Source organism: Lytechinus pictus, chromosome 5 (genome assembly GCF_037042905.1).
Source record: "Lytechinus pictus isolate F3 Inbred chromosome 5, Lp3.0, whole genome shotgun sequence".
Lineage (NCBI taxonomy): Eukaryota > Metazoa > Echinodermata > Echinoidea > Temnopleuroida > Toxopneustidae > Lytechinus > Lytechinus pictus.
In genome coordinates, this window is record NC_087249.1 from 12,935,112 (window position 1) to 12,947,936 (window position 12,825).

A 12,825-nucleotide genomic window follows, 5' to 3' on the forward strand; every position below is an offset into this window, starting at 1 on the left:
TTGACAATTTTTTCAAGAGACCTCCTTTCCATAACGAATCATACGCCTTTTCTGTTTCAAGTCTGACTAAATGATCTTTGACGCTACGATATTTGCGGAATCCTGATTGAAGTGGGTTTAACGTTTTCTTATTATCTAAAAACCAATTCAGACGGTTTTTAATCATTTTCTCCATATCTTTAAACAGGGTTTATAATAAAGAAATATGTCTATATAGGACGACACTAAACCAGGATCCTTTCCAGGTTTCAAAAAAGGTATTTGAACATAAACTTCATACCACTGACAAGGGAAATGTGAAGTTTTCCATATGTCGTTGTACAGATCTAATGCGCTATTTGGGTAAAGTTTTTTAACTTAATCGCATGAGTTTTTCAAATCTTGTAAAACGTTCTTCATTTCATTCATGTTAAAATCGTCATTAATGCAGTCATCATTCGATATTTCTTTACATGAATTATCTTCATTTTCACCATCATTATTATAAAAAGATCTGTCAATAGACTGAAAAAACGGGCGACCGCATTAGCCTTATCTATAGATTCACTAATGATATTGCCGTCAACGATTAAATTGTGAAAAATGTGAGTGCTCATTGCGCTATCTCTCATTCCTTTTACTTGTTTCCATTCTTTTCCGATATCTGTAAATCTATTCATTTTACCACAGTATTTAGACCAATAGTCATATCGTGCTCGCCGTTGCACCTTCTGAGCAAATGCTTTCTTTTTCAAGTATAGTTGACAGCTTGTTTTCAGTGATTGGGTCAAGAGAGGGAGCTATTGAAGTTCACTTTTATAAGTGCCATCACTCGTCTTTCAGTCCCTACCAGCTACTCCTCTCTGAATATTTATTCATTTTCTATTTATTTATTTATTCGTTCATACATATCTGAACAGGTTTACAACATCAAAATTACATGTGCTGTTTCGCATCTTGAAGTTTTTTCCTGGGTCCCGTCGCACAAAAGTTACCATTATGGTAAATTGCCATTCCATGGTAACTTTTATAAAAAACTTTTATGCAACGGGGCCCTGGTGGTATTTAAAAAAAAATGTAAAAAAGGAACAATTACAATAATAAAGTGAATAGATGTATATCAATATCGAGTTATGAGACATGGAAGAAAATAAAAGCAAGACAAATCATTATATAACAGAAGGCCTTGGTAAAACAAACAGTAAAATTTGGATATTACCACCACCATTGTCATTAAAAACATCACCCCTGACACCATACTACCGCAATCATAGCTACTACTGCCAACATTATCTCTACCACCTCTACCACTCCAACATAATATTATCTCTCTCCCTCCAAATAGAGTTTCACTTAACCACTAACACCTCTATCACCACCATCTCGACAACCATTATTACTACTGAGGCCTCAACAATGACCCCCACCACCACCACCACAATAAAGACAACTACCATATGTTATGGTGAACAACCACAACACAAAACCCACTATAAACAATAGACAAACCACCAGATTTTAGTCCTGACTTGATTCAAGAGAAACTCGATCAACTCAAAAAGCTCTCATCATATTGGCATCATACATTATCACAGACCAGGGTATCTAATCTCACATTCGCATTCAATTTTTTTCTAAGGCATCACACGACATATCTACAGAACACAGTCTTTTAAGGTTTTCATGGAACATTTAATTTAAGTTCAGGCTCAGCATACAATTTAAGCTTTAATACTAAGCAGGAAAACTGTACACAGAGTAATGTTTGAAACTAACTTGCTCAAATTCACATACAATCATATAATCATATAGAACACTGTATAAAACTCGTTTGGAGGAGCGTTCATCCCATAACTATGGGTAAACGAAAAACAAGTCATATATCATGACCACATCAAACCATTTGCAATGTATAAAAAACATAAAATACGCAATCTAGAACTGTTTATTTGATTGCAAACAATGAAAATCTTATTAATATCTTCTACCATTCATTTATCAGCTTCTTTAGGTTGGGACCTAGCTAGGAAAGATTATGTACAACAGAGCATACATAGAAAACATGTATCACACTCGGTGTTTTACATGCTTCATTTGGTGGCGTTACTCTAATAAGTCTATTGTCCAAAGATACAACTTAATATATCAAATGCTATATACATGCATAATAGTGATGAAAACATACCACCAGTACACCCTTTGGGTCGAAATCGGACATAAGACATAGCTATGGTAAAATAATATTTGCCATCATTAAATCATTTTGAATATTCCATCCTCAGTTTTTTCAACTGCTAAAGCCTAAGATATTTGTGTATCAAAGAAAAAAAATACAAGTTGAAAGATGATATACTACACTGCTTACATAACATTTATGCCACAGTCACATTGGCCAAATGGACTCCAGACCGACCAAATCTGTTACATTATACCCAATGGCTAACAGTCGGTCGGCTTGGAGTTGCTAACCGTAGCAAACAATTCTACTCGCCTCGAATGTCCAATAGCATGGTTGTGCACTTCCTAGTCCTTAAGTACAAATAAATAGCAAATGATAGATATATCTTGTTTCACGATTAGCCATTATTACAGTGCTTCGAAAATGGCAACTTTCATTGAAATATGAACGTTTACAAAGAGATAATGATGAATTCTTTGAAGACGAAAGATGAAGAAATTAACACAAACACATGTATCACGCAATCCTGAAATACACAACATTTGGTAGATACATCACATAAGATCCTTATCATAAAAATCTTAGTGTCATCAGTTATAAGAAAACATCCGATATTCTTTGATATCTTTTGAAATCAATTAGTACAACAAAGTTGGTTAACACGTCGTTTAAAGTCTAACAGAATTCAGTAGTCAAAATGTTAACTCATTGCCTACCAGAACCAGATGATCCCTGTACAAAGCCTATAGCAATTAGACAAGTCAGTAATCAACAGGTTAACCCATTGCCTACCGGAACCAGGTGATCCCTTTACAAAGCCTATAGCAATTAGACAAGTCAGTAATCAACAAGTTAACCCATTGCCTACCAGAACCAGGTGATCCCTGTACAAAGCCTGTAGCAATTAGACAAGTCAGTAATCAACAGGTTAACTCATTGCCTACCGGAACCAAGTGATCCCTGTACAAAGCCTGTAGGAATTAGAAAATTCAGTAATCAACAAGTTAACCCATTGTCTACCGGAACCAAGTGATCCCTATACAAAGCCTGTAGGAAATAGAAAATTCACTAACCAACAGGTGCATTATGACGACCTCCCCCCCCTGCCAAACACATATATCCTCCTACAAATAATACTTATAATCTTCATTTATTGAGCCCTCGATCAGCATTCCATACTCTTGAAAAAAATAATATTTCTTCTAGTACCATCACACAGAATATAAATGGATTACCATCACGTTGCAGAGGTACATGTATCAAAAGTAAAATACATCATGTGACCTTATTCACTGTTGCATAATGCAGATAAAAATATGCCTATGGATGTAACAATTAATTTCATTAAAATAGAAGATATAACTCTGATATTACACATGAAGATGATAAATCCGGGGAGGGGCGGTTTGACTGGCATATGGTGGCATTTTCTTTTCAGTCAGGTCCACCTCTCTGTATATGAGAGAGAGAGAATATGAATGAATAAACATAAAATAATGTGATGGCTACAAAATATGTACTATATAACACTGTCAGTGTATCTTGCAGAATATGCATAAAGAGATTGAGTCCCCAAATCTAAACTCAATATCCCCTGGGGAGGGGGATACAATTTTCTTGAAGGTTACAAGCTATACCTTCCTATAGTCACACTACATGTACATACAAACCTCCTAGATATCTAGAGAGCTTTTGAAAACGTTGTGATTTTTGCAGCGGATATGAATGAAATAAAAATAAATGGTATTAATTATAATTAAATCCAATTTATAGCCAAAAGGTTGGATTACATGAATGTAACATGTAATCTTTGAAAACAAAGAAAACAAATACACCAAATGCAATCATATCAAAGTCATCTTGGGCCTGTTTCATACAGAGTTACAACGATGGAACCTTTGACATAAATGTACCATGGTATTGGTAACAAGGCTCAACATTGAATCAGTCAAGTTTCTCATGGTAGTAACCATTATATACATACAATATTTTATACATTTTTTGTATCTTTATAAAATGTGTCCATGGGCAAGCTTAATCAAACTTGTTAAAATAACAAATATGCAATAATGATTTAAAGCTACTGAAATCATTAAATGTGATTAGTTGATAGTAAACTGGTTAAAGGTATTTTGTATAAATTTGTTACAATAAAAAGTCTTTATGAAACAAGACCCTGATGTGCAGTGTGATGAACAGTGTTCCCAGCTTCAATAAATCACATCCCTCCAAACCTCCTGTGAATAATACTTATAATCTTTACTTTAATGAGCCCTCAATTAACATCACATGCTCTGACCCTTTCGTTGGGCTTTGGTACTGTGATGCCTTTTTTCTCTTTTTTTCATTTGTTCCGTAATGAAGAAAAGTGTTTTACAGAAAAGTGGTTTACCCTAGAAATATTAAAAGTTACGGCCAGTAGATGAGATTTTAGGGTACCTTTAGAAGTAACATGTCGGGAAAGTGAACTTCACACAAAATTTCACTTTCAAGACCTTTCATGCTACATGATATCCTAGGCGCACCCAGGTGACATTCTGAAAGTATGAAAGGGGTAGCAAGGGGGTATTTCATTAAAAACAAATAGTGATATTTATCAACTATTTGTTATAAGCTACTGAAATCCTTGCATCTGATTGGCTCTGAGCAAAGCTGTCAATGGAAATCACTGACTATTTGCTTTGTGAAATGCTCCAGGATCCACTCAGGGTTCCCAGCTTTTCAAGAAAACCCTGAAATTCCCTGATTTTTCCCTGATGAAGTTTAACAATTTTCTAATAATTATTTCGCATGTTTTCTGAGTTGTTGCAGTGAATTACATATACATGTATTTTCAGTATAAAAGCAATAATGTAAAACTAATTAGTACCACCATAACCAGTCATTCAATGGATGTTGTTTTGATATGCAACAAAATATAACAGAGTCTGACTGGCCACCGTGCTTTCGACTTTTGGGCTGATCAAAATTCTGATTTTTCCCTGATTTGAGGCATTTTTATCAAATAATTAAATATTTTCCCTGATTTCCTTGATGGGCTGGGAACTCTAAAACTATACTCACATTGATGAAGTCAATCTCCTCTTGTGTGATGGCATTCCTGTGGTACTTGGGATCTAGCTGGAAGAATTCTGGCGCATCACTTCTCCTATTACTGGGCGGTCTTAGGCTGAAGCTGGAGCTGGGATGAGGAGTTGACGTCACAGCGGCAGGTGGAATTACTGTGTAAATGTACAAGAAAAATTGAGAAATTCTTTCATAGTTATTATGCTTGGCAGACTTCTGAGTCGCGTACTTTAGAACCAAGTACCAACAATCGAATATACAGAAGTGCTCAAATGTTAGTGAACCCCAACAGAAAATGAACGTATTTAGAGTGTTCACATTCTGCTGTGTTTTAAAGATTTAATTGTAAAATATTACAGTCAATAAAGTTTGTTTCTCTGGGATCGCCAGCATTGTAATGTACTGTTGCTCTCTACATTCAACAATCGGCATGAAGGAGTGCATTTTGATGAGGTAATAATCAGGGGGGGGGGGGGCTTCAGCTCCCCCACTTTTTCCAAAACCGTGTACAAAAACATAAAAATTACCATCTGATTGTGATTTTTTGCATGGTCAGCCCCCCCTCCCCACTTTCAAAACCATTCCGCGGCCCCTGATAATGGGATAACATGGCCCAATACAGGCTGTGCATGCATTGGAAAAGGTTCAACTGATAACAATTGGAATGTATGATATAAACATATATTTAATATCTCAAAGCCATTATATCATTGTATAGTCTACACTATGAAGAACAGTTGATATCCTTTTTTATGATAATAAATGTTTATACAAGTTTTTTTATCACACCAACTAGAGAATAAGATGGATAATCTTCATTACTCTGTAGTCGACAGCTGGGGGAAGGAAGTATCGATAAACTTTAAGGTTCGACAAAGTGCAATGTATCCTTCCTGTATATTAACATGATATGAAAAACCTAACAGCAATCACTTCAATTAAAACGGTGCATAATGCATGCCAATATACTCTTACACATGTATGTCTTAGGTTATACAATCCACTACCATATATCATTTTTTAAGCTTTGGGTAGGCATAATATACAAATATACCAGGCTTTGAGTAAGTAGCGGGAATTATTTTCTGAGGTTGGATGGCATTATTATTTTTCCAGAGGGGCAAAGCCCCCCGAGGAAAAAACCGAGGATGTGTCTTTTCATTCTTTGTATTGAAATCAGTAGGAATTTAGAAGGGGCAGTTTGCATCCTACAACAATTATCAAATGGGGGATTTCAGGGGCAAAGGATGATTTGCCCTATGTAACTTTTCATCGGATCCTATCTTTAGAGATAACTCCAGTCATGTATTGTGAAATATAGAAAACATAGAATTTTTAAAGCAAAACATACATAAAATGAAAGGAAAAACACTAAAACTATACAACAAAACTAAGTACTAAACCAAATACATAATCCTGAGTAAAGAAATACATTCGTTAATCAAATCAAAACAATGTACAAACCAAAGAAAAAACAAAGAAAACCAAGAAAGAAGGGAAAGAAATTACAAACCATGCTATCCGAACATTCTGAGTTCTACGCCCCCACTTTTTTTTTACCTAAAGGTCAAGTCCACCTAAAAAAAAAGGTTGATTTGAATCAATAGAGAAAAATCAGACAAGCATAATGCTGAAAATTTCATCATCGAGAGTTATGACATTTTTAAGTTTTGCTTATTTTTCACAAAATAGTTATATGCACAATTTAGTCACATGCAAATGAGAGAATCGATGATGTCCCTCACTCACTATTTCTTTTGCTTTTTATTGTTCGAATTATACATTAATACTGGTATTTCAATTTTTGCAGATTTGACAATAAGGACCAACTTGACTGAACCATAAAATGTTAAGTAATGGTAATTCAACATGTTCAGGGAGGAATAAAACTTTGTTTCACAGGACAATGAGGAAAAAATTAGATTATTTCATATTTTATATATTCTAAATAAAATACAAAAATAGTGAGTGAGTGATGTCATTACTTCCCTCATTTGCATACCGATCGGGATGTGCATATAACTGTTTTGTGAAATTAAGCGAAATTGTACAATGTCATAACTTTCTTATTTTACATGCGATTTTGATGAAATTTTCAGTGTTATGCTCTTTGCATTTTTCTCTTTTTATTCAAATCAACTTTTTGTTGGGGTGGACTTGTCCTTTGAAAAAAGCGCAATCTGTTGCAGCAGTAGTCTTGTTCATTTTCTGGTGGGGTCCACAAATTTTTGAGCACCACTGCATATGTACACAGGTACACAAGACAAGGCCACTTGTCAAAAGGGTAAAGTACAGCACAAATTGTCAAAATTTAAAAAAGGCCCGGCACACACACCAAAAAATCCAAGGCGATTGAAAGGGCCAATCAACAAGGCACTGAAGGTCAAGGGCTTGGATTAATCCAGGGATACCATTTTGAATTGATAAAAAAGTCTGAAAATCAATTAGAATGACCCTGTTCCCAAGTATGAAATTTAAAAGTGCTATCTATCGTGTGTGTATGTGCATTTTTTTTTCCAGACGTGTTTCTATCAGATATGATAATTTACGTCTGGGACTGACCATTAATGTTACCATCCGAAAGACATGATAAGGATCGAACCTTGAACCTCTGAATCAAATTTGTAAATTCCCCACGCAGCTTGGATTACAGGCTGGAATTTTAAAAAGTCTGAACTCAGACTATAGTCTTAAAAGTCACATCCCTGTTAATCTACACTCAGTGTACAGTATCCAATTGAACAATTTTTTAATAGTAATAGTATGAAAGAAAAATGATTTACATACATTAATCTGTATATTATTTTTCAAATTTCAATCATAACTCAGAAGGTTATTGTTGGGCAATATCACCTCTAGAGACCTTGATACTATCAACATGACAAACCAATATGAATATGAACAATCACAGTCAGCAATCTACCATTTTGTAGCCCTTAAATCTCCCTTTTCATATATCCGTTTTGGAGCCATTTTTAAAGCGCATTTGAAAAATGGCTAGAAAACAGTAGATTTTGTCCATTATGTCCATTAAGTTTTCTTCAGAATAGGCTTTTAGTACCGTACATGAAAAGGCTACAAAACAGTGAGTTTTCTCCACTTTCCACAGATTTGCCAACTGTGACTAAATCTTAAAACAGCAGAAGACATAGCACATGGTAACCTACATGTAAATAAGAATACCAACAAACTATCATGCAGGATTTTGAAAAGAAAATTGAAAGCAAAATGAAAGAAACAATTCAGAAAAAAATCTGAGTAAAATGTGTGAAGAAAATGATGGGATAGAAAGCAAGTATAGTTTCGTTTTCTACAATATTTTTTTTAAAGGAAATGAAAAACAATGATTGGCTTGAAAAATAGCTTTTCCAGCTCATAATAGACTTGATAATCTATTTCTGTGAACAACGATTTATTGTGCTCCAATGACTTGATTCCAAAGACTGTGATTTAAACATTCATTGTCAGTATTATCATGCCTTCTGATTTAACATAAGGGTCTGCTCATACAAAAACTATACTTTGCTTTTTTGAATGATTAAAATTGATTTGAACTATTACAAATATACCCTGAGGTTTAGCTTTAGCGCTAGAGATGGGACAGGGTGAAGCCTGGGGCAGGGCAGCTGTTGCAGTCACAGGTGATACCACTGGATAAAAACAAGATCAAGACTTACAATATGTGTAGACCTACATTGTAATTATCACAGATAGTTACTTAGTACAACACCAACAACGTAGAAGAAGCTACAATCAATGACCAGGGGGGTGTTTCACAAAGATTTAAAGGTCAAGTCCACTCCAGGAAAATGTTGATTTGATTAAATAGAGAAAAATCAAACTAGAATAACGCTGAAAATGTCATCAAAATCGGATGTAAAATAAGAAAGTTATGGCATTTTAAAGTTTCCCTTATTTTCCACAAAACAGTGATATTCACAACTCAGTGACATGCAAATGAGTCAATCGATGATGTCCATCACTCACTATTTCTTTTGTTTTATATTGTTTGAATTATACAATATTTCATTTTTCACAAATTTGACAATTAGAACCAACTTGACTGAACCATATAGTATTAAACAATGCTAATTCCACGTGTTCAGTGAGGAATTAATTGTCATTTCACGTGATAGTGAGGAGAAAATTAGAATATTTCATATTTCATATAATAAAATACAAAAGAAATAGTGAGTGGATGACGTCATCAGTCTCCCCATTTGCATACCAACCAGTATGTGCATATAGCTGTTTTGTGAAATTAAGCAAAACTTTAAAATGCCATAACTTTCTTATTTTACATCCGATTTTGATGAAATTTTCAGTGTTATGCTTGTTGGATTTTTCTCTTTTTACTCAAATCAACTTTTTGGTGGGTTGGACTTGTCCTTTAAGTATGACTTAGAGTCTCACTTAAATGCTGACGCGTACATGATATGCAACGCCCGATCTTATTGATTGATAAGCAAAAGTGCGCCTCCTCGTGGCACGTTCTGACCAATGCAATCAAGCCTTTTTTACCGCACGCAACGAGGCATTTATTAAGTGCGACTCTGAGTCATACTTAAATCTTTGTGAAACACCCCCAGGGCATAGTCTAGTATAGCAAAGTAGATTGCAGGATTGATGTTAAGTATATTTAGGCTCAGAAGTAATTCTGAAGCTCTGTAGAATTCAAAGAAGGAGACAGACAGAGAAGGAGAAGGAAGAAACCAAAGAAGAATGTGTTCAAAAGAAGAAAAAGAAGAAATAGGAAGAGGATGATATTGCATGGCTACAGATTTCTTGATGGATAGAAGAGCAACATGGAAGAAAGAAAAATTACATGGAAATAACAAAGCACAGAGACATAAATACTGATACATCTAAAATGACAGTAAAATGGATGAAAGAGTACTTACTCCTGGACATTTAACTTACCTTTCCTAAGACCACCACCACCTGCCCGAAACTTGATGAGTGGAATGTGAGGCCGAATAGCCTGTATATGGTCAAAGCAACAAGAATTGAAATATTCTAATGTCAGTAATGACAATATTTTGTATTTTCAATCACTTTATTAGAAGATCTGCACATTAAAGAAAATGCAGGGCAATAAATTTCAATAAAAAAAAAATTCTTAGGATATTGTACATTAATGATTGAATATCACTTTCTCCATCACAGCAGTGACATTCCCACAAGAACAAGATCTAGATGCGCACGCACAGTCTACATACACCCTAGCTTCTTACAAAATAAAAGTGCATTGCCCTCGATTGTTTTGTGAAGGTAAAACTGAAAAGGGATTTATGTTGGAAATAGGTGATTGGAGATATTTCCTATTATAAATTCATATTATTGTCAAGATGAATCTTTTTTTGAAGACTTAAAGGTCAAGTCCACCCCAGACAAATGTTGATTTGAATAAATAGAGAAAAATTAAACTAGCAAAACACTGAAAATTTCATCAAAATCGAATGTAAAATAAGAAAGTTATGACACTTTAAAGTTTTGCTTATTTTTCACAAAACAGTGATATGCACAACTCAAATGAAAAAGTCGATGATGTCCCTCACTCACTATTTCTTTTGTTGTTTATTGTTTGAATTCTACAATATTTCATTTTTTGTAGATTTGACAATAACAACCAACTTGACTGAATCATACAATGCTCATTCCACATGTTCAGGGAGGAATTAATCGTTGTTTCAAATAGAATATTCCCCATTTCATATAATGAAATACAAAAGAAATAGTGAGTGGATGACGTCATCAGTCTCCTCATTTGCATACCAACCAGGATGTGCATATAACTGTTTTGTGAAATTAAGCAAAACTTTAAAATGTCGTAACTTTCTTATTTTAGATCCGATTTTGATGAAATTTTCAGTGTTATGCTTGTTGGATTTTTCTCTTTTTATTCAAATCAACTTTTTCTTGGGGTTGACTTGTCCTTTAATTTTGTGATACTATGTGTCTTAGATATGGCTACCCATGTTTGTACTCAGCTAAGTAATTTCAGCTCACATCTCAAGAAATACTGCAAAATTTACTTCCTCAGCTAACTTGGCACTTGAGACAACTTAGCCCCACCAAAAAATCAGGTTCCTAGTATTCCAATATTGGATTGCTATTTCGTTGACAAATGTTTGTATTGAATTAATATTAATTGTAATGTTTTTGTCTATATTTTCAATTTATTTGCATATTTCAGTTTCAATCTTATGATAGGGTTAGGTTTTATGATGGACAGCTCGGCACCCAATTTCTCGGCGGGGCTGAGCTGTCTCAAGTGCCGATTAGACTTGGATCCATAAAGACGAGCTATTGCTCGTGTTCTCCAACCAGAGAAAGTGACGCAAAAAATATTTCCATTTCTGCTGCCAGGAAGAAATCTGTTTTCTTTTTCAAGAAAAATCCGATGAAGCAAATGCCAAACATAATTTTTCTTTGGGCATAATGGCTTCAGATCAGAGGGAATGTAACATAGACGGTGTCAATTCATATAATCAGTCCCAAAGTTGAACGACGGTGAAAAGTTGATAAAGAAATTAATTCAATGACAAAGAAGCAGGCCTACATTATACTTATAGGATGTAACAAGTTGATATTCATATGGGGGCTGTGTTTCGCTATGTTGAAGTACAATTTGCAACGAGTTCATCAACCATGTGATCACAGTGAGCTTGATGCCTGGACTAAAAAATATTTATGATCGTTTCCATCTCAGATTTAATAAAGAGATAAATTGTGTCTTTATTTCAATTTCTTTTTCAGAGTTGGGTGCTGGGTGTTTCACACATAAAAACGTTAAGACAAGTACTATGTCAAGGCAAAATTTGATTGTGATTGAAAACAAAAAAGCACTCAAACTCAAAATAAAAATTTTGGAAATTTTGAAAGAAATTCATATCATTATCAATCGAATCTGAATTTTGGCAACTCTCTGGAGTAAAGAAGAAAGTTTAATTATGAACACACACACACCTCCTCAAAGTTAATCTCTATCAACAAAGGAGACCCAGCACCGCAGCAAGCAGCCAAAGATCTGAACACAGTTTGTTGTCCAACAAAAAACACAACGTGTGGGACTAGACTTGGAAACACTACAATGCAATTGTATCTTCCTTTTTATCCTCTGCGTTCGAACGTAAAATTATCCTTTGATCACTTATGGGCAGCTTAAACATAAATAATAATTCTTCTCATGTAGGAAATTGCAACCAAGTCTAATTTTAGAATCAAATAAAAGGAAAAAATAGAATGCTTATCTCACCTGAATCACTCTGTTTGCTGACATTTTTAAATACCCAAAGCAATTTTGAAGAGCGCCATCTGTGTTGCTCGGTAAAGGTACTTGACGTAAAAAAATGAATCTCAGGTGAAATATCGTGGAGAAGGCCTGGGTGTAGCAAAGAAAAAAATATTTGCAATCCAGGGGCGAATCCAGCCTTCGCCAATGGGGGGGGGGGGGGGGATCCCGAATTTTTGTTCAGCCATATTTTTCCCGATCGGCCGCTCGAAGTTGATTTTTTTTTCTTAGAAGGGGTAGGGTAGTCCTAATAGTCACTTCTTAGCTTTATTCTTATAAATCAACATAAATATATATAATAATCTTA

The 12,825-nt window shown here is 34.7% G+C and overlaps 1 protein-coding gene across 1 annotated transcript; it reads right to left on the reverse strand.

Annotated features, from left to right (window-relative positions):
- Positions 1 to 1,649: 1,649 nt before the first annotated feature.
- Positions 1,650 to 12,553, reverse strand: LOC129260499 (alpha-ketoglutarate dehydrogenase component 4-like). Its single transcript, XM_054898466.2, has 4 exons — positions 12,483 to 12,553; positions 10,145 to 10,205; positions 5,222 to 5,379; positions 1,650 to 3,610 (listed from the first exon to the last, which is right to left on the reverse strand). The coding sequence occupies exons 1-4, from the start codon at positions 12,504 to 12,506 to the stop codon at positions 3,593 to 3,595; spliced, it is 261 nt and encodes an 86-aa protein (XP_054754441.1). The 5' UTR covers positions 12,507 to 12,553; the 3' UTR covers positions 1,650 to 3,592.
- Positions 12,554 to 12,825: the final 272 nt, after the last annotated feature.

Coding starts and splice junctions, on each gene's coding strand:
- LOC129260499 (XM_054898466.2), bottom strand. CDS start 12,506: ATGTCAGCAAACAGAGTGATTCAG. Junction 10,206..12,482: donor CAGCAAACAGAGTGATTCAG/GTGAGATAAGCA, acceptor GACCATATACAG/GCTATTCGGCCTCACATTCC. Junction 5,380..10,144: donor TGGTGGTGGTCTTAGGAAAG/GTAAGTTAAATG, acceptor ACATTTACACAG/TAATTCCACCTGCCGCTGTG.